At 49.5% G+C, this 26,212-nt stretch overlaps 1 protein-coding gene across 3 annotated transcripts in view; it reads right to left on the bottom strand.

Annotated features, from left to right (window-relative positions):
• Window positions 1-1,972: 1,972 nt before the first annotated feature.
• Window positions 1,973-26,212, bottom strand: part of SLC38A5 (solute carrier family 38 member 5) — a 44,631-nt gene continuing 20,391 nt past the window's right edge. For 2 of the 3 annotated variants that reach the window (XM_083161366.1, XM_083161365.1), the window contains exons 2-17: window positions 22,738-22,818; window positions 16,935-17,104; window positions 16,561-16,636; window positions 14,133-14,248; window positions 10,267-10,340; window positions 10,086-10,178; window positions 9,716-9,797; window positions 9,547-9,629; window positions 7,786-7,844; window positions 7,156-7,290; window positions 6,991-7,070; window positions 5,976-6,076; window positions 5,463-5,587; window positions 5,232-5,376; window positions 4,871-4,974; window positions 1,973-3,042 (exon numbers count right to left, since the gene is read on the bottom strand). In XM_083161366.1, coding sequence (XP_083017492.1) covers window positions 2,938-3,042; window positions 4,871-4,974; window positions 5,232-5,376; window positions 5,463-5,587; window positions 5,976-6,076; window positions 6,991-7,070; window positions 7,156-7,290; window positions 7,786-7,844; window positions 9,547-9,629; window positions 9,716-9,797; window positions 10,086-10,178; window positions 10,267-10,340; window positions 14,133-14,248; window positions 16,561-16,636; window positions 16,935-17,035 — 1,479 coding nt within the window. In that variant the 5' untranslated portion in view covers window positions 17,036-17,104; window positions 22,738-22,818 and the 3' untranslated portion in view covers window positions 1,973-2,937. The remainder of the gene's footprint in view (window positions 3,043-4,870; window positions 4,975-5,231; window positions 5,377-5,462; window positions 5,588-5,975; window positions 6,077-6,990; window positions 7,071-7,155; window positions 7,291-7,785; window positions 7,845-9,546; window positions 9,630-9,715; window positions 9,798-10,085; window positions 10,179-10,266; window positions 10,341-14,132; window positions 14,249-16,560; window positions 16,637-16,934; window positions 17,105-22,737; window positions 22,819-26,212) is intronic. The other variant, XM_083161367.1, reaches the window with a different exon arrangement.

Raw genomic sequence — 26,212 nt, forward strand, 5'->3', positions numbered from 1 at the left:
ACTTCCGCTTAATATAGAAACAAGGAAACGGAAGCTGAAAACCACCAGTGAGTGCAGCCAGGATGTGAGGGCTGGTAAGGTGCTGGGGGAGGGAGTCTGTATGTTACCAATAAGGACTTTCCATATAGCCCCCCCACCCCCAAGTATGTATGGCATGGTCACCGTTATGTTGTTCTACCGGGGATTGACCAGATGATGATCACTTTCTATTTGGTCCTTCCCTACAGAACACAGTTGCCCAAACTCCACCACAATAGTCCAGGTTTTAAGGATATACTTGCCCAAGTCCAGAAAGTTAAACCAAATTGATGTACTAATTCAACTCTGCTTAAGCATGGATATCATTAAAACCCACCATTTGTGGGTCCGTATGGAGTATTATCTCTCCATTCTGCCCACTTCACTAGGAACTGGGTGGGATGTGGGAGATTTAGATATTCCTCTGGGGATGCAGGGAACTACCCGGAGAATCAGGAGTCTCCCACAACTTACTGGAGAGTGGGCAAGTAGGCTATGAACAGCACAGTTATATCCATGCTGTAGCGCCGTACTATACACACTACCATGCAGACATGTAATGGCAATGCAGCTATATCATCTTATATGCTTCAGGTAATTCTAGTACTAATAATAATAGTGCTGGTAACCATAAATGAGTAAAATAAATGCATTATGGACGGTGTAATGGTTAGCGTTACTGCCTCACAGCGCTGAGGTCATCGGTTGCATTCCCATTATGGCGGAGTTTGTCACATGACGTCAGTGGCCACTCTCAATACGGACAGGTACGTTCAACTGAAAAGGAAGTCCTGGCTCCGTCTTATACTCCGAACAGAGGAAAAACCATTTGATGGCTAATCATTAGGACACATGCGAGTGGATTTGTAAGCATTTACATTGCAATGTAGCGAGGGGATCCGGCCGGCGCGGAGGACATGCGTTCACCGGGCGGCGTGTGCCAGCTCGCTAGACTGCAAATATACTTTTATATTTATACATTTATACTTTTATATATATATATTCATCATTTCAGCTCGGCTGGTGACTGATGTGAATGTTCAAATATTGTCGCTGTAAAGCGCTGCAGAATATGTGTGCGCTATATAAATAACTGGTAATAACATTCTCTGTACATCGCTGCGGAATATGTGTGCGCTATATAAATACCTGGTAATAATATTCTCTGTACAGTGCTGCGGAATATGTGTGCGCTATATAATAAATGGTAATAATAGTCTCTGTACATCGCCGCGGAATATGTGTGCGCCATATAATAACTGGTAATAACATTTTTTGTACAGCGCTGCGGAATATGTGTGCGCTATATAAATAACTGGTAATAAAGAAAGCGGCACGCAATTCAACCAAACGCCGCCCCCGCATATATAAGACGCCGGTACTTGTGTAGTTTCACGGCTCCGTGCTACTTCCGGGTTGTACGCTCGCCACAAACTATGTAAAATAAAGTAACTTAACTCCATGCCAACATGGATAGTTCATACCTCCCCTATCCATGTTGGCATGGAGTTGATTTTTGATAGCGTGGCGAGCGTAGATAGCTGGCGCCGTGAAACTACACAAGTACCAAGACGCCTCTCTGGTGTCTTCCATATACGAGCGCCCTGTGCGGGAAGCGGAAGGGCAGCTGACGTCAGCTGTAAACCCCCGCACCCGCGTCATGGGCGCATTTACATTGGAAAAGCCCAGCGTTGTGACGGGGACAAGCAGTTCGCCGCTCCGGCTCACATCAAGTGGCTGCACATACGCATAACGGCTTACGCTCAGTCGCTCACCATTGCTCTCCTGCGCTAACCTGCAGGGGAGCGTGGCAATTAGTATAAGGGCCATTGTCTGTGAGTCCTCCGGACCAGGTGACAGAATAATAATCAATAATCACCTAACACAAGTCAATATCTGCATCGGGTAACACAACGGACGATGTAATAAGCTGCAAAAAAAGAAAAAAAAAACACATTGTTTAAAAATTTATTAAAATATTTTTTTCTTTTTTTTTAGTTACTCGCCACACGTGTAAACCAAGCTGGACTCCGAACATGTAACATGCCTGGTACGTGATTACACGAGGCGGAGGGCCACCAATGGCTACTCTCTCGCAGGATTCACAGTGATCAGGACGGAGGGACAAACAGATGGGTGTGACTGAACAGGTTTGTCGGATGGAACCTGCTGCGGTATAGAGGGGTGAGGAGTAGGACTGCAGGTTTGTAACAGGCTGATCTTATTCACACAATCGGGGTGCAGATATAAAACACATATGACTGTCGGCTGTGAAATTAGAGCCCTGTACAGTGAGAGTCAGGCCATATCCGGCGAGGAGAAGAGAGTGGAATCAACGTCAAGTTATATGTTTGTGAATGAGGTGGCGATTTCCATCATGTAGAGATACTCTCAATAACTGTAACGTGGCACGCTGTAACGCTGTGCTGCTGTGTCCTCTCTTAGAGAGATTACGTAACCCCCTGAGTGCAATGCACTGATACCCCCTCCCTGCTAGGCAGTGATTGGTGAGGTAGAGAGACTGGCATTCTGTGACCTTTGGTAGAACCTCAGAGGTGAGGAACCTGATATAATGCTCTCAGTGAAATTGCTCCGTGTCCCCAGAATTGTTGTACAGGATAAATGTCCTGGTCCTGTAATGGCGGAGACACCGGGGATGGAGAAGGCAACACGTATAGTGAGTGTAGTGAAGTTTTGCAGCAGCTGGGGTCATAAAGATTTGGGGCACCTTATGGCTTAGAACATCCTGATTGGAGGCTCCTCTCTCCCCAGGGTCAGCAACTCCTGAAGTCACATGTGTCAGTATTGGCTGCTTCATCAGCCTCGATGTAGCTGCCGGACCTGTCCATCAAATGTACACAGGACTCAGGAGAGCCGGCCCAAATGTCCGCAACCATGGGAGAGGGAGCCAAGAGAAGGTTAGTGTCCTCCAACGTTGCTCTTTCCTATCGTTACCCAGTCCACGATGATGAAGCTCAAACTCATTATCATGAACACGAAGCCCAGAGAGGCGAAGATGGCGGCCTGTGAAAAGGACAAAAGAGATGGTGTAAGTCTTTATTATAGCGGGTGAAGTGTGAGTACTTCTAAATGAGAGATGAAATGTGAGTGGTTATCAGAGGTAAAGGTGAAATGTGAGTAGATTTGGAGGAGAGAATATGAGTGGACTCCTGGTGGAGAGGTAGAGTATGAGTGGACTTCTGGAAGACTGGTGAGTAGGAATGTGATTGGACTGGAAGAGAGGTGGAATGTCAATGGAATCCTGAAGGAGAAGATGGATTTGAGTGGAATCCTGAAGGAGAAGAGGAATGCGAGTGGGCACCTGGCGGAGAGGTGAAATGTGAGTGGACATCTGGAGAAAAAGTGGAATGTGAGAGGAAACCTGTAGTAGAGGTTGTATGTGAGTGGACTCCTGCAGGAGAGGTTGGAATGTCAGTGAATCCTGAAGGAGAGGTGGAATGAGAGTAGAAACCTGAAGGAGAAGAGGGATGTGAGTGGGCACCTGGAGGAGATGTGGAATGTTAGTGGAAACCTAAAGGAAAAGAAGGATGTGAGTGGACTCATGAAGGAGAAGAGGGATGTGAGTAGACACCTGTAGGAGAGGTGGAATGTTAGTGGAAACCTGAAAGAGGAGGGATGTGAGTGGACTCCTGAAGGAGAAGAGGGATGTGAGTGGACTCCTGAAGGAGAAGAGGGATGTGAGTGGACTCCTGAAGGAGAACAGGTATGTGAATGGACTCCTGAAGGAGAAGAGGGATGTGAGTGGACACCTGTAGGAGAAGATAAATGTGAGTGGGCACCTGGAGGAGAGGAGGGATGTAAGTGGAATCCTGAAGGACAAGAAGGATGTGAGTGGAATCATGAAGGAGAACAAGGATGTGAGTGGACTCCTGGAGGAGAGGTGGAATGTGAGTGGACTCATGAAGGAGAAGATGGATGTGAGTGGACTCATGAAGGTGAAGAGGGATGTGAGTGGACACCTGTAGGAGAGGAGAAATGTGAGTGGGCACCTGGAGGAGAGGTGCAATGTAAGTGGAATCCTGAAGGACCAGAGGTATATGAGTGGATTCCTGAAGGAGAACAGGGATGTGAGTGGACTTCTGGGGGAGAGGAAGAATGTGAGTGGACTTCTGGAGTAGAGGAGTGATGTGCGTGGACTCCAGAAGTAGAGGAGGGATGTGAGTGGAAACCTGAAGGAGGAGGGATGTGAGTGGACTCCTAAAGGAGAAGAGGGATGTGAGTGGACTCCTGAAGGAGAAGAGGGATGTGAGTGGACTCCTGATGGAGAAGAGGGATGTGAGTGGACTTCTGATGGAGAAGAGGATGTGGACTCCTGAAGGAGAAGAGGAATGGGAGTTAACTCCTGAAGGAGAAGAGGGATGGGAATGGACACCTGTACGAGAGGAGAAATGTGAGCGGGCACCTGGAAGAGAGGTGCAATGTACGTGGAATCCTAAGGGGTATGAGTGGATTCCTGTAGGAGAACAGGGATGGGAGTGGACTCCAGGAGTAGAGGAGGGATATGAGTGGACTCCAGGAGTAGAGGAGATATGTGAGTGGACTCCTGGAGTAGAGGAGGGATGTGAGTCACTCCTGGAGCCGAGGAGGGATGTGAGTGGACTCCTGGAGTAGAGGAGGGATGTGAGTGGACTCCTGGAGTAGAGGAGGGATGTGAGTGGACTCCTGGAGTAGAGGAGGGATGTGAGTGGACTCCTGGAGTCGAGGAGGAATGTGAGTGGACTGAAGGGCTTAGATATCTGTAGGAGAAAGGAGACAGTGAGGAGGGCAGAGAGAGGCAACAGATGAATATTCCACAATGGCAGCAGATCGGGGAAGCACATGTTCTACTCACCTGGATCTTGGGACGAGATGACAGAGGCTCTTTCTCGTTGGGAACAATTCGTAAATAAAATATGCTCGGAAGGATGAAAATCAGACTTGGGGCTGACGTGGCTCCTGTAACAAATAAGAAAGTGTAATATGTAACAACCAGTGTGGTATAACCTGTAATCATGTGCACTACGCGATAAATACCCAGAATCTCATACAAGGCGCAATTAGTAACCAGAGCATTGTATGCTGTAGCACTGTAGTAGCAACCAGCATCTCCTACTGTGCCTGTGCTACACAAAGTGTACACACATAGACGGGCAATGCCCATCTTAGTAAATTTACCGCAGTATGACTCCACATAATAAGAAAGTCACTCTTACCAATGACACCAAAAATATCCTTGATGTTTGGAATAAAGATGACCAGCAGATTGACCACTATTAGCAGGCAAACGGCGATAAGAATGTGCCGCCACCAGCGAAAGTCCTGACCTGGGCAGAGGAGCTGTTGGATGGCTCTGCGGATCTGCGGAGAGAGTCAGGACAGGAGGATGAGACACACATGAAAACCAGGCGGACAAGAGTCGAAGGGGCAGCGGGAGCTCCACTTACCGGAAACAAGACAACCGGAACGGTGAGCGTGACTGCCACAAGCACAGCAAGGCGTACACACAGCATGATCTTGTCCAAGGGATCCACTTTGATATATGTGTGTAGCATCTCCGACTCCACATCACCTGTAAGGAGAGGGTAACAACACTCAACCAGACGTCTGGGCCCCCTGGATCTTACACCGTTCTGCAGCTGAATTATCCGAATCAGAGCCATATTGTGTCCATCTAGTGCGCGGTTTGTCGACACGGACCCCTTTCACTCCCTTAGGAGTCAGATTTTGAAAAAATCCCTGCTTAGTGGATGGCTGCAAATAACTGTCAGTTTCCAGACCACCCAGCAGGTCACGTTCCAGGTCACCCAACAGGAACGCAATGGTGATGCATCAGAAATGGTCATAACCACATCTCAGCCCCTCTAGAGCCTGCTAAACACCTCCCGCTCCCCATCTCTCCCATGCCCTCTGTTTGGCTGATGTATGCCACCCCCAGTCCTCCACGCTACGTGACTTACCGTAGAATGTTAGGTACCCGAACACAGCGGTCATCAGGTACATGACAAACATGGCAAAGATGGACACATTGGCCACATTCTGCATCCGTTTCTTGGTAGCTCTTGATGTATAAAAGAAACATTAGCACGTTACACATCATTTAGAAGGGGCACACAATAAGCAGTGAGGCGGGTTAACCAGCCGGGGCCAGGATCATAATTACAAATTATGGATGGTGATAGAGTGCTGTGAATAATACATTAGATCATTTATGTCACAGCAGATAACACAGCACTAGGGGGGGGAATGTATCAAGCCTTGTGAAGGGTGTAGAAGTTGGCCATACTAATTGACGTGGGACGTTTTCACGCCTCATGGGGCACCACTGCGAATCATGGGGGTTTGGCTTTGCAAAATGATCCAGTCTAAGCATTCTAGGAGACTGCCAGGAGGGGGAGCTGCTTGACCACACCTTCAAATGCCTGATCCAGCCCATCTGGCCATCAACCCTTCTGGCATACTCCAAATAGCCAGTCCAGTCCCATCATCCAATCATATTCTAGGTATGATTTAAGTATATGCTATAAATTGAGGAGTAGAAGCTTATTGGCTGTTATGGGAAACGTGCACTTGAATTCCTCCTCTTTATTTCTGGCCCTTTGTGTGACATCCCTTGATCTAAAATTGGTGATTGACGTTCACATATAGGTTTCTTTCTAACTGCAATACATGCCACTGGATCTGGGCTGATCCAGTAGCATGTATAGAACTTAGAAAGAAACCTTTATGTAAACATCCCTCACCAATTTTAAGGGACCTCACACAAAGGGCCAGAGTGGACAGCGCCTGGGGATTGCATACACTTTTTTGGCTGCATGTGATGTGTGGGGATTGGTATCCCCTAGTATGCATTTAGGTTGCAGTTCAGGGCGCAGGAGGTGTTGATTATTCTTTTTTCATTAACTTATGCACTTAGCCATTTGAGTGAAAGTTTGGTATATCTCCCCCGCTGATGCTGTACACTCGTACACATACCTGCGCAGTTCGGTGTATATAGGCAGAACCTCGGGATGGCACACAAAGGCAAACGCCACAATAGGGATGGAATACGCAGTCTGAAAAAAGGTCAAATGTCACTTTAGAACAGAAAGAGCTGAATACTCTGGAAATAAGGGAATGAGCCGGCGGTCAGCAACGTACCTGCGTGTTAATGGTAAATAGCTTAGCTGTGCAGGCATCCTCCGTAGTGTTGTACCCGTTGGTGTAGACTCTGTCAGCGTGCTCCGTAGATGTTCCATTTAGCGGGCATGGTATCACCGTTTTCTTGTAGATCACCTGGACAAGCACAGAGCAGAGGGTGAGAGTTACTGAGGAAGTAACCTCATTCCAAGGCAAATAAACCCCTCGGAGAGAGATAAGTGGCTTAATTCAGACCAGCTTGCTAGGCTGCCTAGCGAGTGAGAAAGCGCCACCCCGACGAATGCTCAGCCCCCAACCCCACCGCCTGAATTCCCTTGGTAGCATGCATCACCCATGGTAATGACCCCTTGCCGCCACCCCCCACCTGCTAACTGCAGTTCACCGTGCCCGCGCGCACTAAGCGACTGCACATGCTCATGCGCAGTCGCTAAACATCGTTCCCACATGCGAACCTGCGGTGGGGGGGGGGAATAACCTCATTTATCTCTAACCCTTACACCTAAATCTCTCTCTAAGGCTTAATACATCTGCCCCAGACAATCATAGAGAAACCAATAACTGCTCTATGCTGCCCCCTATAGAAATCCCCTTGCAATAACAACCCGACAACTGCCAAAGATTGTAGCTCACCGCACACAGGAAGAAAACCATACAGCTTAGAGAGAAGCCACTCGTGTAACCCAGATAACCTGAGAGGGAGAGAGAGATTAGGGGAGGACACCTCATATCTAATGCACTTGTACACTAACACTGGGCACAGACCACCCACCAGCCATACACTAACACAGGGCACAGACCACCCACCAGCCATACACTAACACAGGGCACAGACCACCCACCAGCCATACACTAACACAGGGCACAGACCGCCCACCAGCCATACACTAACACAGGGCACAGACCGCCCACCAGCCATACACTAACACAGGGCACAGACCGCCCACCAACCATACACTAACACACAGCACAGACCACCCACCAGCCATACACTAACACAGGGCACAGACCACCCACCAGCCATACGCTATACACGGCACAGACCACCCACCAGCCATACACTAACACAGGGCACAGACCACCCACCAGCCATACACTAACACAGGGCACAGACCACCCACCAGCCATACACTATACACGGCACAGACCACCCACCAGCCATACACTATACACAGCACAGACCACCCACCAGCCATACACTAACACACGGCACAGACCACACACCAACCATACACTAACACACGGCACAGACCACCCACCAGCCATACACTATACACGGCACAGACCACCCACCAGCCATACACTAACACAGGGCACAGACCACCCACCAGCCATACACTAACACAGGGCACAGACCGCCCACCAGCCATACACTCACACACGGCACAGACCATCCACCAGCCATACACTGACACACGACACAGACCACACACCAACCAAACACTAACACAGGGCACAGACCACCCACCAGCCATACACTATACACGGCACAGACCGCCCACCAACCATACACTAACACACGGCACAGACCACACACCAGCCATACACTATATACGGCACAGACCACCCACCAGCCATACTCTAACACAGGGTACAGACCACCCACCAGCCATACACTAACACAGGGCACAGACCGCCCACCAGCCATACACTAACACACGGCACAGACCGCCCACCAGCCATACACTAACACAGGGCACAGACCGCCCACCAGCCATAGACTATACACGGCACAGACCACCCACCAGCCATACTCTAACACAGGGCACAGACCGCCCACCAGCCATACACTAACACACGGCACAGACCACCCACCAACCATACACTAACACACGGCACAGACCACACACCAACCATACACTAACACAGGGCACAGACCACCCACCAGCCATACACTATACATGGCACAGACCACCCACCAGCCATACACTATACACGGCACAGACCACCCACCAGCCATACACTATACACGGCACAGACTGCCCACCAGCCATACAATATACACGGCACAGACTGCCCACCAGCCATACAATATACACGGCACAGACCACCCACCAGCCATACACTAACACAGGGCACAGACCACCCACCAGCCATACACTATACACGGCACAGACTCCCACCAGCCATACACTAACACACAGCACAGACCGCCCACCAGCCATACACTAACACACAGCACGGACCGCCCACCAGCTATACACTAACACACGGCACGGACCGCCCACCAGCCATACACTAACACACGGCACAGACCGCCCACCAACCATACACTAACACACAGCACAGACCGCCCAACAGCTATACACTTACACACGGCACTGACCGCCCACCAGCCATACACTAACACACGGCAGCCATACACTAACATCCGTCACTGGATTCGAATCTTACCCAGATGTTTCATGAGTGCGAGTGGAAGAATGATGAGGACACTCACTATGACAATGAGGATGTTACCATTTAAGTACCAGTCCCTGTGGAGAACAGAACACTCAGACACTGGCATGTACACGGGTATACTCTGCACACGCAGACACGCGTACAACCCTCCTAATCTTACTCGGTTTTGGCGGTGAGCCCCAGAAAGGTCTGAATCACGACGGGCAGCTCATACTTGATGATGTATAAATAGCTGGACATTGCTGAAAGAGACAGGAGAAGCCAGTGTCACAATATCTCTCTGCCGTCAAACTGGGAAACACAATAGCATGCTGTGATATAGAGTTACACTGTAACACTAGACCCTGCCGGGGGCCGAGGCTGGCAGTGCCACTGGCTGCACAGGAGAGAACGGGTGAGGCCCCCGGACCCATAACATAGCTGCTAGAAGTTGTGCAATGCTCTCCAGAGCATGTGGAATGCTCTGCAGTAATCCTGCCCCAGCCTGTAAGGGGCGCCATAGTAACAAGAGAGTGCAGAATAAGTCTCACCACCGATATTGTGCATCGTTATAATCACGGCAGCTAGGATCTTCCCTCCGGCTCCAAACGCTCGCTGTCCGAGCTGTTCATAGGCGCGTATACCTGGGAGAAGGAAGAGAAGGAGGGGGTGAGCGGTAGGCGATGGAAGGTGACATGGGGGGGGGGGGGGGGGGGGGGGTCAGTCACTCACCCACAACACCGGAACACTTCAGGAGGAGGTGGATGGAGTAAGCAGACAGGAGGGCAATGGACAGTAGGAGGATCCTGCAGGAGAGGAACAGGAACAAAGGGGCAGATGTATTAAGCCTTAACAAGAGATAAATGCAAGGGTGATAAGGAGAGATAGACGTCCAGCCAATCACCTGCTAACTGCCATGTTACAGGCTGTGTTTGAAAAAGTCAGTAAGGAGCTGATTGGCTGGACGTTTATCTCTCCTTATCACCCTTGTATTTATCTCTTGTTAAGGCTTAATTCATCTGCCCCAAAGTATAATAGTCTGGGGGGGATCTGATCGTATTATAACACAGAACAATCTGGTTTGTAGCGACGTCTGCGTCAGCCTCTGTGTGTGAATGTGACCTGGAGTAACTACATGGGAGCAGTTTCCCTGTTTCTGCTTGTTCTTTGCAAGGTGATTATGACACCACTGTATCACTAGGGGAAGCGGTCATCTATTAGAATGAACTTAGGTCTACAGTCATTAGGTCGACCCCACTAGGTCGACTGGCAGGAAGGTCGACCTGACTTAAGGTCGACATGGGCCAAGGTCGACATGACTTAAGGTCGAATTTGCATAAAGGTCGACATGAGGAAGGTCGACTGGTCATACGGTCGACATGGGTTTTTCACTGTTTTTTGAGCCGACATGTGCCGACAGGCGGTATTTCATGCCCTACCATCCACTAGGGGGTGGAGGAGGTTATTAAAGCTGTGGCGAGCGAAGCGAGCCACCGTGCCCGAAGCATTGCGAGCGAAGCGAGCGTTGCGGGGGTCCGATTCTCATTGCCAACTGTGTCCATGTCGACTGTGTCGACATTCGGGTAAAAAAAACAGTGAAAAAAACATGTCGATCTTATGACCAGTCGACCTTCCTCATGTCGACCTTTATGCAAATTCGACCTTAAGTCATGTCGACCTTGGCCCATGTCGACCTTAAGTCAGGTTGACCTTCCTGCCAGTCGACCTAGTGGGGTCGACCTAATGACTGTAGACCTAAAGGCCCCCATACACTATGCGATTTTGGGACGATTTCATCCGATTTCGGCACTTTGTGCCGATAATCGGGTGAAATCGGCCCAAAATCGTAGGTGTGTGATATCTGATCCGATGCGCGGTCCCGTGCGCATCGGACCGGATCAGGGAGGTCGGACGGTCTGTACATACGATCACGTCCGACCTCCCTGTATGCATATGCCTGCCACCTGACAGGCATATGCATGCAGACACCGGGGCAGCGGGTCCCTGAGCACCGGCGAGTGCTGCTGACTGACCTGGCCGGACGGAGGTGGGGGCGGGCGGCGGGTGCGGTGAGCGCTGCTGACCTGGCCAGGCAGTGTACTTACACATAGCAGCAGCGGGGACGGGCAGCGCAGTGGCGGCTATTATATTTTTAAAATACTTGTCAAATGACCGGCCGCTCTCTGATTGGCCGTAGAGCTCTCAGCCAATCAGAGACCGGCCGGTCATTTGACAAGTATTTTAAAAATATCATAGCCGCCACTGCGCTGCCCGTCCCCGCTGCTGCTATGTGTAAGTACACTGCCCGGCCAGGTCAGCAGCGCTCACTGCACCAGCCGCCCGCCCCCACCACCGCTGGCCGCCGCTGCCCGCCCCCACCACCACCACCACCGCCTCCGCTGCCCGCCCCCACTACTCCTCACCGCCCTGCAGCTCCCCGGGGTTTTTTTTACATGGGATAAATCGCATGCGATTTATCCCATGTAAAAAATGGCACATCAAGTGCCAAATTGTATGTGAGCCTCCCGGGGAGCTGCCGGGCGGCTCGCAGGTAAATTGGGTCCGACTTGTCCCTAGGACAAGTCGTCCTAATGTATGGGGGCCTTAAGTGTGGTCTGACAGATGTACCGATTCCATCACTAGAATGTGTGCTTGTGTATATATGCTGTCATATATTCATCTCTTTGTTTGTAGGTTTTCCAGTTTTGTGTTATTTTCTTCTTGTTTGTTCATGCAAAATCAATAAAAACCAGCCTCATTAAAATAAATAAATGATTGCTGTTCGGAAAATACGGGCGTACTTGCTGGAACGCCCGCACAGCCTGTGTGTGACACACGCCCCTGAATCTGGTACCTTTTGCACATAGGGCCAGATGTACTAAGCTTAAAAAGTGATAAAATGGAGAGTGATACACATCCAGCCAATCAGCATCTAGCTGCCATGTAACAGGCTGTGTTTGAAAAATGACAACTGAGAGCTTATTGGCTGGAGGTTTATCAGTCTCCACTTTATCGCTATTCAAGGCTTAGTAGATCTTGCCCTATGAGAGAGGACAGGCTGTGTCAGTTTGTGTGTGTGTGTGTGTGTATGTGTACATATATAGGACAGGCTATGTATGTGTGTGTGTATGTGTGTGTGTGTATAGAGAGAGGACAGGCTGTGTGTGTGTGTGTGTGTGTGTGTATGTGTATATATATATATATATATATATATATATATATATATACACACATACACTAGGTGATTCATCTCTTCACACCGTCGTAAGGGGCTACGCCCCATTAAAAGTAGAAATATATTTGATTGTGACATATATTTGAGTGTGACGTATGTTTGTTATATGCTTAAAGTCTATGGGCTGGATGTATTAAAATACATCGCCGCCCGCCCGCCCGAGCCAATGCCAGTGCATATGTACTAACATATGCGGCTGGCATCGCGGTGCGGTGACGGAGGCCCCCTGCGATACCTGTAATGTGGTGTGCGTCACCACCTGGGCTCTGTGGCGTCCCCGGCATCTCCTCCTCCCCCCTGCAGCTGGAAGGACATCCCCGGCTGCAACATGCTGCTGGGGGAGGAGGAGTGCGGGGGAGGGGGGTGCGGACGCTGGGTAGTGGGCGGCTATAGAGGTACCCGGCCGATATGATGGCTGGCGTAACGTATCCGCGGTACACATCGGAAACGATGTAATGAAGGTCTGAATGACCCCTTGTTAAAAGCTAAATAATAAATATAATAAAATAATAATGATATTATCAATGATAAAAATACTAATAATACTAATTACATAAAGATAAGATTCCCATGTAAACAAAAAATGCTTTAAATAAATACTAAAGCATTTCTCTTTCATTTGTTTGTTACCAACTTGCTGAAATTGCAATAAACAGGAAAGCTACTACCGTACTTGTAGTTCCACAGCAGTAAGAGCTGAAGGGTCACCGCACCGCATTCACTTGAAGGGAGGGGGGGGGGGGAGCGGGCAGACACGCTGCTCTGGTGGGGGGTGTGGGCAGACTCGCTGCTCCGGAGGGGGATGCGTGCAGACCCGCTGCTCCAGGGGGGGGCGGTGCGGGCGGTCACGCTTTTTAGTGGTGGTGCCGGCCCTGGCTGGCTGTGGTGTGGTGTATAATGGTGGGTGGGTGCTGTAGCCCTGGCTGGGCGGGGGGTGGTGTATTCCAAGGGGGTGGTGGTGTGTATAACGCTGGTCTTTTCCCTAGGGTGGGCAGGTTTGTGTAGAACGCTGGGCGGGGGCGGTATCCTAAGGCAGAATCTGGCTAGACTTTGTGTGTATAACGCTGTCAATCACTCAATCACTCTTGTAACTCCCCCCAGCGTTATACACACAGGTGATGAGTGACAGATCTGGCTAAATATATAAGAGATATATATACATATAGAGAGAGAGAGGGAGGCTGTGTGCATGTGTGTGTGTGTGTGTGACTGTGGGAATGTGAGTCTGCAATCTCTCTGGCAGCAGCTGGGGAAGGTTATTCCACTTGCAGAATCTGTTCATGGAAAGGACTTTCCCAAAGTGATAGCCGTCTGGAGAGGAGCCAGGAAAGTGCAGGTGGAGGGGGACATGCAGTATACTCACACAAACAGAATGATGCCTGTGTTAGACATTGCATATGCCAGGCCCAGGATCCCGCTGCCCATGATGGCGTTGCTCAGGTTAAACACAGACATCCCAAACGACGTTTTCCCTTCAAACTGTGTCGGAAGAAGCACATGCATTATCCGCAGGGAACAGCATCAGGTGGCTGATGGGATTTCTCTATAGACATGTACAGTATACAGGACGCTTACACGTTGCTAATGCCTGTACACCATGCGCACATTGCTAATACCTGTACACCAGGTGCACATTACTGTACACTGTGCGCACATTGCTAATGACTGTACACTGTGCGCACATTGCTAATGACTGTACACTGTGCGCACATTGCTAATCCCTGTACACCGTGCGCACATTACTGTACACTGTGCGCACATTGCTAATCACTGTCCACCGTGCGCACATTACTGTACACTGTGCGCACATTGCTAATCACTGTCCACCGTGCGCACATTACTGTACACTGTGCGCACATTGCTAATCACTGTACACCGTGCGCACATTACTGTACACTGTTCGCACATTGCTAATCACTGTACACTGCGCACATTGCTAATCACTGTACACCGTGCGCACCTTACTGTACACTGTGCGCACATTGCTAATCACTGTACACCGTGCGCACATTACTGTACACTGTGCGCACATTGCTAATCACTGTACACTGCGCACATTGCTAATCACTGTACACTGTGCGCACATTGCTAATCACTGTACACCGTGCGCACATTACTGTACACTGTTCGCACATTGCTAATCACTGTACACTGCGCACATTGCTAATCACTGTACACCTTGCGCACCTTACTGTACACTGTGCACACATTGCTAATCACTGTACACCGTGCGCACATTACTTTACACTGTCCGCACATTGCTAATCACTGTACACCGTGCGCACATTGCTAATCACTGTACACCGTGCGCACATTGCTAATCACACTGTACACCGTGTGCACATTGCTAATCACTGTACACCGTGCGCACATTGCTAATCACTGTACACCGTGCGCACATTGCTAATCACTGTACACCGTGCGCACATTGCTAATTACACTGTACACCGTGTGCACATTGCTAATCACTGTACACCGTGTGCACATTGCTAATCACTGTACACCGTGCGCACATTGCTAATTACACTGTACACCGTGCGCACATTGCTAATCACTGTACACCGTGCGCACATTGCTAATCACACTGTACACCGTGCGCACATTGCTAATCACTGTACACCGTGCGCACATTGCTAATCACTGTACACCGTGCGCACATTGCTAATAACTGTACACCGCGTGCACATTGCTAATAACTGTACACCGCGCACATTGCTAATCACTGTACACTGTGCGCACATTGCTAATCACTGTACACCGAGCGCACATTGCTAATCACTGTACACTGTGCACACATTGTTAATCCATGTACACCGCGCACATTGCTAATCACTGTACACTGTGCACACATTGTTAATCCATGTACACCGCGCACATTGCTAATCACTGTACACCGTGCACACATTGCTAATAACTGTACACCGCGCGCACATTGCTAATGACTGTACACTGTGTGCAACTGCATCTCATGCAAACTTGCTGATCCATGCATGTACATCTGCGCAGAGAACTCTACTGCACTTTCTGTGTGGTGATTGCCACCACTCGCAACATGGATGACGTGCAGCGACTAGGTGCCCGCTGAATGTGGCAGGTGCAGAACCGAATGATTTCTGATACTCATGCAGTACTACCCAATGCTGGAAACGCATACGCCAAGGTCCTGCTGCGATACCCAACTATTTCATGGATAAGTGATTAACAGGAAGTGATTGGACATGCCAACGAGGAGGGGTTGTCAAAATGCAGGTCTACAATGGGAAATGCGTTTTCACGGCATATATCTGCTGTCAGCTGCAAGCTCATATGTACAAAAACATGGCGCCTGTGGCGCTACTGCCGTGTCCAGTTTGGGTATCCACAGTCCAACTCTTAACCTCGATGTTCATCGCTCTAGTTCATAGGCTGTGAATGTTTATGCAATTGTGCACGCATCCACACTGGGGACAAACGATGGGGTGTACTCTACGGTCAACGACGGCGCGTTGACGTAACTTTACCTTAAGCAGATATAAGTGTAAATAGGCCTCTTTCCAGTCGCATCGCTTACACCTAGAATCCTGCGTTCTTGCGCGGCCTTACGTAATTGCAGGCATGTGCGTCATCCCGGTGAGAATTTTAAAGCAGAAATCAATTAAAATGTAGTTTTGCTTCTTTAAATTATTGCCGCTTTAAAAATACGGACGAGACCACTGCTGCATCTGAATCTCACAGGCTGTCACATAAGCCGCCATGGTTACGTCGTACACTGGCTCTGCCCATTCCTAACCTACGGGATCGTGGTTACTCACATCAGTGAAGTGGGATTTTTGGCTGGATACATGGCGCAGAAACCCCTCCTGCTCTTGGCCGGCCCCCTCCTCATACCTGCAATACAAACATAGATTGGTCACTAATCACATATAACTTGCATGTCTCCTGTGCCACGAATCACACGCAACACACATGATCATCTCATAAACTGTATCGTCTTTATCAGGGATGAAGTTGGGAGAGAGGGGGAACGGATTCAGCAGCGTTCTGGTTGGATAAATACAGACATGGAAGGAAAAAGGATTACAGCAATATCTTTCCGCATGGTCACGTAACCTGTCAGGAGACTACACAGACCTCTTCCCAGATAATGTGCCCCCGCTCCCCCCCCCCCCCCTGCGTCTTTCCTCACCCCTCATCCAACGTCAGTCTGTCCGTGTTCAGGCTCTCCGGCACACTTCCGTTCAACATGTGGGATTCTTCTTCTGCGTCAGCCAAATTCTCCATCTCCATGGCACCCTTATTCTGGAGTCACTAGCAAATAGGGGTGGTGACCCAGACAAGGTGATATCGAATATTGTCCTGATAACACAAAGAAACAAGGGTGAAGGCTAGGTGCAAAAGGTGACGCAGGTGTGTGATATCTGCAGGGGTGCTGGACGGGGTCCCGACAAAACTCCGACAGACGGGTTCCCGATGGCCAACATTGACTCTCCTTCTTGGGGGTCCACAACCCCCATAGAGGGAGAATAGAATAGGTGGCGAGCGTAGCAAGCCACCGTGCCCGCAAGGGGCTTTGTTGCGCTCACCATGCTGTCTGAGTCCGGGCAGTCGGGATCCCCACGTCGGGCTAATGACTGTCGGGATCCCCACGTCGGTACCCTATACCACACCCATCTGCAGAACATCCCAGAGAGAAGTGGGATATATTCTGCAGAGCAACTCAAATACAGGTGTGATATATTCTGCAGAGCATCCAAGATACAAGTGTTATATATATTCTGCAGATCATCCCAGATACAGGTGTGATAAATTCTGCAGAGCATCCCAGACACAGGTTTGTGATATCTGTAAAGCATCCCAGATATAGGTGTGATATATATTCTGCACAGCAGAGCGAATGACCCCTGCTTAGCGTGCGGTACTGAATTACCCCCTGTGTTTCAAAAATGACAGTCGGGGACTGGATGGCTGGTACTTTATCTCCCTAATGTATGTCTCTATAAGGGCTAGTTAATCTCCCCAGTGTCATACTGGGACAGGATTGGCGCACTGCGGGAGTGCAGTGATAGGGGCGTGTCCAGTCCCACAGAGGCGTGGTTAACCATTATAGTATGCATTTATAAATATGCTACATCATACTTGCCTACCTGACCCTCTCCATGCGGGAGAAAATGCTCTGTTCCTGGACTTCCCTGATAATGTAGGATTGCCATCACCTGTGGGGAGCTAGGTAAAGGTGTTGCACCACAGGTGCTGGCAATCATACATTACCAGGGAAGTCCAGGAGCAGAGCATTTCTCCCGCATGGAGAGGGTCATGTAAGCAAGCATAGGCGTGCACACAGGGGGTGCACAGGCACCTCCTAATGACCGGCACCCCCCGCACAATTGCAGCACCTCTAATGACTGTCAGCGACAGTGCCCCCTCCCCACGGCTGGCTAGCAGTACCTGCGCTGGCCTGGCTGCAGTGGCTGGGCTCCATCAGCACGAGTTTTTTAAAGGGGGCGTGGCCACGGAGGTCCGTGATTAGGCCACGCCCCTGACATGTCCTGTGCTGGGGGGAAGGGGGGGGGTAGTGGAGACGGACTAGTGAAGCTGCAGCCTACCTAGTGAACTGTGGCAGGCTGGCTCCTGGCTGAAGCCTGCAGGTAATGCGTGCAGAGACTGGGGACAAGTGAATAAGGGTGTGTGTGACATACTGTATACTGTGAGGGAGTAGTGAGCTGTGTGTGAGAATGCAGTGAGGGGAAGAGAGGGGCCTGATTCAGGATCGTTCACTAAGTAGCAATCTTTTGCTGCTTAGCAAGTGGAACACCGCCTGCCGAACCCCTGTATAATGTGAATAGGGTCAGTTTGTGCTTTGTAATGTGAATATGGATCACTACGAACTGTGTAATGGGAACGCCCAGTAGGCGTGATGAACACGCCCCTCCAATGGTGCACCCCCTAAGGAAATGGGCTGCGCATGCCTATGTAGGCAAGTATGGCTACAATGCAGAGCACTACAGTGTACTAATGCCCATAGGCCGTCCGTCCGTCGGTCTGCAGTGAGCTAAACAGCTGTCACTGTAATATCCCAGAATTCCCCAGGACCGTTATCTATCCCACCTGGTTCCCAGTAGCGCAGAGGTGACGGGGGAACGGAGCCGGCGGCTCTTACACATCTATAAATAAATACTTTTTACTGCAACTCTTTAGTTTGTATTTAACCAGAAGTTAAACAACGTGACACCAAGTGCAAATAAGATCCCCAGAGCCAACGCTGGATACGTCAGACATTGTTTTGCACTGCACAGATCGGCAAGTCCTCTATAAAGTAATATAACTTATACTGACACTGTCACACAATAATTAGTGATGGGGACGCGGCTGGAAGCCGGCCTCCGGCGAGCTGTCATTATCATGTCCCCTGTTCCATGGCAGCGCCTGCTTAGTAACTGCAATTATACAGCAAAATGACTCCCTGGGGTGACAGTATGAAGCGTGACATACGTTGTGTCTAGCACGGTCTACTTTGGTTGACAGGCCTTCGGTCGACACAAGCATCAGGTCGACAATGGGAAGGTTGACATTTGTTTTTTAAAAACAGGCGGTTTTTCATACTCTACCATCCACTAGGGCGTGGAGGTAGAATATAATAGTGTGCCCAGCGCAGCGAGCCATGTGAGGGGGCGCGGTACACTGATATGGTGTCCATGTCGACTTACGTCGACATTCGGCACAAAAAGGTAAACGCTCATGTCGACCTTTTGACTGTCGACCTTCCCATTGTGGACCTGTTTGTGTCGACCTTCGGACCCGTCAACCTTAGGCCAGTTGACCTACAGTATTTCATGTGTCGGCCTAAGCCCTGTCGATCTTATGTATGAGCCATAGCCCGGGTGACTATAGGGCACTGTTACAGGTTCTATAAGCCTAATAATATCAGAGCGATCTCATTTATACATCTCCCAGTCATTGCCGGGGGTATTTAACCATAGGAGAATCCCTTTTGTTGACACCATTAGTTGTAGACTATCAATGGTTTACACAAAACACCAAGCCCCCCCCCCCCACTGATGGGTGTGGAAGGCGGAGCTGGGTCTGACTACCGGTCGCTGGCCCAATAGAAGGCGGAGCTGGGTCTGAATAACCGTGTGCTGGCCCAGTTGTCGTCCCTGTGGGGGTATAACACCACACACATCGGGAGGACACACTTAGGAAAGAAGCGGGTGATGTTGGCGACCATTGCGATCTCGACGCAGAGACATCACTCTCAAATCGGAAAACATTGAGGGCTGCCAGCCATCAGTGTGCCCGATTCAGGGATGTATGCTGTTCTGATTTATGTTGGCGAATGCATGTTGGCTGCGTATGTTCTTTGACTAGCAAACGGCTATAATTTGCCTGCCGACTGACCGAACGGTGACATCAAATGATTTCTTCAGCCGTCGCAACAAAAAGTGCTCCATACTCACTTTTCAGATGCCGGCAGAGTGACGGATTTACGTCATGTGTCATCAGCTGCCCGCCCCACGCAGGCATCGATGCGCAGGCATTGCCACGCCAGCGCTGGGCATTCTCCTGCTGACGCCCCCTGCCCGCCTCCTCACAGTGCAAATGCCTTGGCAAGTGTGATACTCGCCAAAGGTGTATGCGCAGGGGGGTTGCACATGCGCATATTCGCGCATTGCGCAGACTGAACCATTGAAAACGGGGCCGAATTTCGGACCTGACCAATCGGGTTGGACTCGGCCGTACAGCGAATGTTTGTTTCCAAATGTAGATTCTGTAACAATTTGTCCTGAATGGATGCAGTAAGTAGTTACTACAGCGCGCGTGTGCATATGTGTGTGTCGCATGTGTGTACGTGTGTGTCACAGTGTGTATGTGCATATGTGTGTGTCGCATGTGTGTATGTCACAATGTGTATGTGCATATGTGTGTGTCGCAGTGTGCGCTTGCATGCAGTATGTGTGTGTCACAGTGTGTAGGTGTATATATGTGTGTTTGCACGCAGCATGTGTGTGTGCGCAATGTCTGTGTGTGTGTGTATATGTGTGCGCAGTGTGGGAATTATTCTGGTTGATTCGCTAGGTTGCAAATTCACAGCCTTGTGAGTCCACCAAACCCCTCATTGCGATTGGTTGGCGGGGACCAACCGTTCCCAAGGGCAACTTCCTCGCAGGGGTTAGTGAATGGAAGTTACACAGGGCAGGATGTTCCATTCGCAGGGCAGGATGTTCCTGTGTAACCATAGAAAGATGTGGAAGGTATACGCATATAAAAGGGGCAGCATGGATGGTGTAATGGACAGCATGAGGTCATGGGTTCGATTGGAGTCATGGGGTCTGTGGAGTTTGTATATTCTCCCCGTGCATGCGTGGGTTTCCTCCGGGTACTCCGGTTTCCTCCCACATTCCAAAAATATACAGGTAGGTTAATTGGCTCCTAACAAAATTAACCCTAGAATGTCTGTGTGTACATGTGGTAGGGAATATAGATTGTGAGCTCCACTGGGGCAGGGACTGATGTGAATGCTCAAATATTCTCTGTACTGCGCTGCGGAATATGTGTGCGCTATATAAGAAACTGGTAATAAATAAATAAGTGACTTTTAAGTCACTTACATATGCGCGCATGCTGGGAAGGAAATGGGCGGGCAGCTGACAGCTGTCAGCTGCCCACCCCCCGCACCCATGTCATGGCCTCATTAGCGTGAGAACGCGGCTAATGGGGCCGCCCGCCACCCCTCACTGCCCCCGCCCATTGTCCTGGGTGCGTGCGGCGTGGGTGACACACTTTGCTTATGCACATGCGCAGAAATGCGCACGGCGCCACCATCGGTCCCTGTGCAAACGTATTCTGGCTGCGAAGCGACCAGAATAAGGCCCTGTGCAGTGGCGTAACTACATATCCGTAGGCTCCATAGCAAAAGTTGGTAAGGGCCCCCTATTTAGCAACTGATTGTGACAAATGTATGTAAATCATATTACTTAGACAGTAAAGATGGGCCCCCTTCAGCTCTGGGCCCCATAGCAGCTGCACCCCTTGCACCTATGGTAGTTACGCCTTGCCTGTGGGGCAGATGTATTAAGCAGAGGCAGAACTCAATGGAGTCATCTGCCGCCAGACTCCTGCTCCCAAGGGGGCACCTCTCGTCCCTATGCAAGTATACATCAGTTATTTAAAAGCCAATGATATTGCTTCTGTGACTGAGTTATGAGAAATATATGTGTTATCTATCTATATTTCTATATAAATATATATTTTATATAAGGTTTTATTGTGTTGTGCGTGTGTGTGTGTGTGTGTGTGTGTGTGGGGGGGCAACTGTAACCTCCGGGCAACCTCCGGGCATGGTCAGGGGAGCCGAGAGAGGGGGGAGTGGGTACTAATTACCCGGGCCCAGGCTTGCTGAAGGGGCCCCGCAGGGGCCCTGGTCTGACCCCTCCCTTTCCCCTCCATCCCTCCCGGGTAGCAACAGTAGCAAACACTTCTACAGCATGTGCTGTGCTGACAGCAGGCTCAGCATGAGTGTCTCACTGACAGCGTGAGAGGTCATGCTGAGCCTGCAGTCAGCACAGCACATGCTGTAGGTGTGTGCTGCTTCTGAGATTACAGTTTTTAGAGTTTTCTTTCACCCTCCTCTAAACATTTTGGTGGCGTGGCCTAAGTGTGGGAGGTTCCCACAACACACACACGTAGGCCACGCCCCCAGCATTTTACCGGGGCCCGGCATTCCTCTCGGCTGCCCTGGGCATGGTGAAGAGATAAACTGGAGGTAAAGTGGGGAAAAGTGGAAGGAGATAAAGCACCAGCTGTGTTTGAAATATGACAGTTGGGAGCTGATTGGCTGGTGCTTTATCACCTTCCACTTTATCTCTTTGCCAGGCTTAATACATCTGCCCCTGTGTGTGTGTGGGTGTGTTTGCACGCAGCATGTGTGTGTATGTGTGCACAGTGTGTATGTGTGTGTAGTCGCTTCTCCTCCAGTACAGGAGTCAGATTACCTGATGCGTTGCCCTAGATAGAATCAGGCTGGTGACGTCTCACAGAGTTCCTCAGCAGACGGTGACACTGTCCATCCCACCCTGCCAGGCACAAAACACTCAGTCAGTAACTCGCTGCCGGCACACTGTATAATTAGTACTTAGCTCCCGAAATCCCCACAGTGGTATAGAATATCGTACACACATAACACACTCATCGTGCGCTGACACGTGCTGACGCACTACGGCTTTCCCGGCTTTCACCTTTCTGGTTTTTTTTTTACTTAGTTTATTAACAAAAGATACAGAAGTGGAGGAGATGTCTCAAGCCTTGGGGATACAGTGCAGAGAGGTAAAGTCCTGGCCAATCAGCTCCTGACTGCTATGTTACAGGCTGTAATTGAAGAATGACAGGAGCTGATTGGTCGGTACTTTATCTCTCTCCACTTTATCTATTTTGAAGGTTAATATATGTATGGATAAGCAGGTTAGGTCATAACTATGCGACAAAACCACTATCCCAAATATTTCGGGATAGGCTGCTCCCCTATCTCGTATTGGGCCAGATGCACTAAGCTTCAAAAGTGATAGAAAGTGAAAAACAGCCAGCCAATCAGCTCCTGTCTGACACGTCAATGACTGTGTTTGAAAAATGTCAGGCAGGAGCTGATTGGTTGGTTGTTTATCACTCTCCATTTGATCACTTTTGTAGTTTAGTGCATCTGGCCCATTGGGCAAGGGCCCTTATTTTGGTTAATTTGCAAATGAAAATTCCTTCTCAAATGGACAAAACCATGTGCACTGCAGCGGGGCAGATGTAACTTGTGCAGAGAGAATTAAGGGGTGTACACATGGAGCGATCCTTCTAAGCGATTTTGACTACATAGTCAAAATTGCTTAGAAGGTTAGTAAAGATCGCTGTCAAGGTTAGACAAATCGCCCTATAATATCGCCTAGTAATAAAGAGTTGCCAGCCAAGAATATTTTGACTAGATCGCTGGCTGTCTAGTCAAAATCGCTGCTATTCACTGCCGAGGGAGATATTCACTAGGCGATCTGCAATTAATACCAACCAAGTATGTTAATTCTACTATAGTCAAAATCGCGCATGGACAAAATCGCTTAGTCAAAATCGCTGGTGCATTTAGTCAAATCGCTTAGTCGCTGGTGCATTTAGTCAAATCGCTTAGTCAAAATCGCTGGTGCATTTAGTCAAATCGCTTAGTCGCTGGTGCATTAAGTCAAATCGCTTAGTCAAAATCGCTGGTGCATTTAGTCAAAATCGCTTAGTCAAAATCGCTGTTGTATATAGTAAAATTGCTTAGTCAAAATCGCTTCCTAGCAAAAATCGCTCCATGTGTACACCCCTTTAAATTTGGGTGGGGTTTTACTTCAAAGTGAGATCTATATTGCACAGTGGCGGTTTTTACCTATGGACTGCAGGGCTGCAGCCCCCCCCCCCCCAGGTAATATCCGCCACTGTAGTGAAGCCAGACACAGTCTGTGAGACTGCACTGGCTTCACCGTGACTGGCAGGGACTTCGGGACGCCTTTCTGCGGGCTGCCATGCAAAATCGTCGATTGCGCATGTGCAGTACCTATATCGGTACTGCACACACACTGGTCCCGATGCCTGTTATTTGTATTGTACAGGCGCCGGGACCAAGATTCCATCTATGGGCTGTTGCCGATGTACCCCATAGAAGCTGGCCGAATGTGCAGTACAAAGGTTTGTACTGCGCATGCGCCTGTCCCGGTGCCTGTCATCATAGCACAGGCGCCGGGGATGGGGAGAAGAGGCGGCAGTTGCGGCGGCGACAGGGGGAGGGGGTGCCTGCGGCCAGAGGTAGCCCCCTCCCCCAAGAAGGTGTGAGCCGCCACTGATATTGCAGTGTAAAAATAAAGCAGTCAGTATTTTCCCTGCACAGAAACAAAATAACTCACCCAAATCTAATCTCTCTGCACATGTTACATCTGCCCCACCGCATGGTGCGCATGGTTTTGTCCATTTGAGAATACATTTTGCGAGTGAACCAGAATAAGGGTCTAGGACAGGGCTGGGCAACACCGGCCCTCCAGATGTTAATGAACTACACATCCCAGGATGCTTTGCATTAGTTTTGCTATGTGGCCATGCTGAAACTGATGCAAGGCATGCTGGGATGTGTAGTTCATCAACATCTGGAGGGCCGGTGTTGCCCAGCCCTGGTCTAGGATGTACTAAGCCTTGTAAAGTGATAAAATGGAGAGTCGTAAACCACCAGCCAATAAATCAACGGTCATTTTTCTAACCCAGCTGTTGACATGACAGATATGAGCTGATTGCCTGGTGGTTTATCACTGATTGGCTGCTAGTTTATCACTTTTCAAGCTTAGTACGTCTGGCCCAACGGGTATGGATCATAGGATAGACAAGCATTAGGTCTGCAGTCATTAGGTCAACCACTGAAGGACGACATGGGGTTAAGTCGACAGGGTCATTAAGTCGACACAAGCATTAGGTCAACATGGGGAAGGTCGACAGTTAAAAGGTTGACATGGGGTTTTCATGGACGGCTTTCCATAGTGTCCTGCTATGCAAAGTCGTCCACCCCCGGGAAAATCGCTCAGTGTGTATGCACTGAGCCAGTTTACAAAAGGGGGCGAAAAATGTGCCAAATTCTGACCAAGGAGCCGTGTCGCAGTGAGCCCGTGCCTTCAGGAGAGTCTCACAATCTGTGAAATTCAGCGCAACGTTTTATAAAGGGTTCCAATCACAGCTGCCAATTCCTGGTATCCGAGTGCGACAGTAACGAGCATCTAGGTTGACCCCCCCAAATGTCGACACTTAAAAATGTCGACATATGTTCACTCTTTTTGGAGTCTATGTCGAAACCTCCGCAGGTGTCGGCACCTCATTAGTGTTTCGCTTCCCTCGCCATGCTTCAGGCCTGGTGCCTCATTTCCCTACCACTGTGTTTGGCATCGAACATACTGTAGCCGTGCCGGCTTTTTGCTTGTGTCAACCTTTGTCTATGCTGATCTTGGGCATGTTGACCAGATTATGCATAGACCGACACATTATAAAATATATATAAAAATAATAATAATTAAAAAGTATTGCAATTAAAGCCCCATACACACTAGGCAATATCCTCTAGTGTGGACACTTAATATCGTTAACGATGATTGATATCTAACGAACATGCAGGTAAGTCTGGCAGTATAGCCAAATGACCCGCATGTTCGGCAGGTCCTGGTGACGTCACTGAATGGTGTCGCGGCCGATACCGTTCAGTTTATACTGAGCGGCCGATATGGTTAACCGCGGCTGCTGTCGGCTAATGTGTATGGGACTTAAGGCTTTAGAAAACTTAGCGCTCCATTTACTATGACCAGAAGAGATATAAAGTGGAGAGAGATAAAGGGGTCTTTGACTAAACCTCGGAAAGAGATAAAGTAGCGCAAGATAAAGCACCAGCCAGTCAGCTCCTAACTGCCATGTTACAGGCTGTGT

This window comes from Crinia signifera, chromosome 9, assembly GCF_055691185.1.
Source record: "Crinia signifera chromosome 9, ASM5569118v1, whole genome shotgun sequence".
Lineage (NCBI taxonomy): Eukaryota > Metazoa > Chordata > Amphibia > Anura > Myobatrachidae > Crinia > Crinia signifera.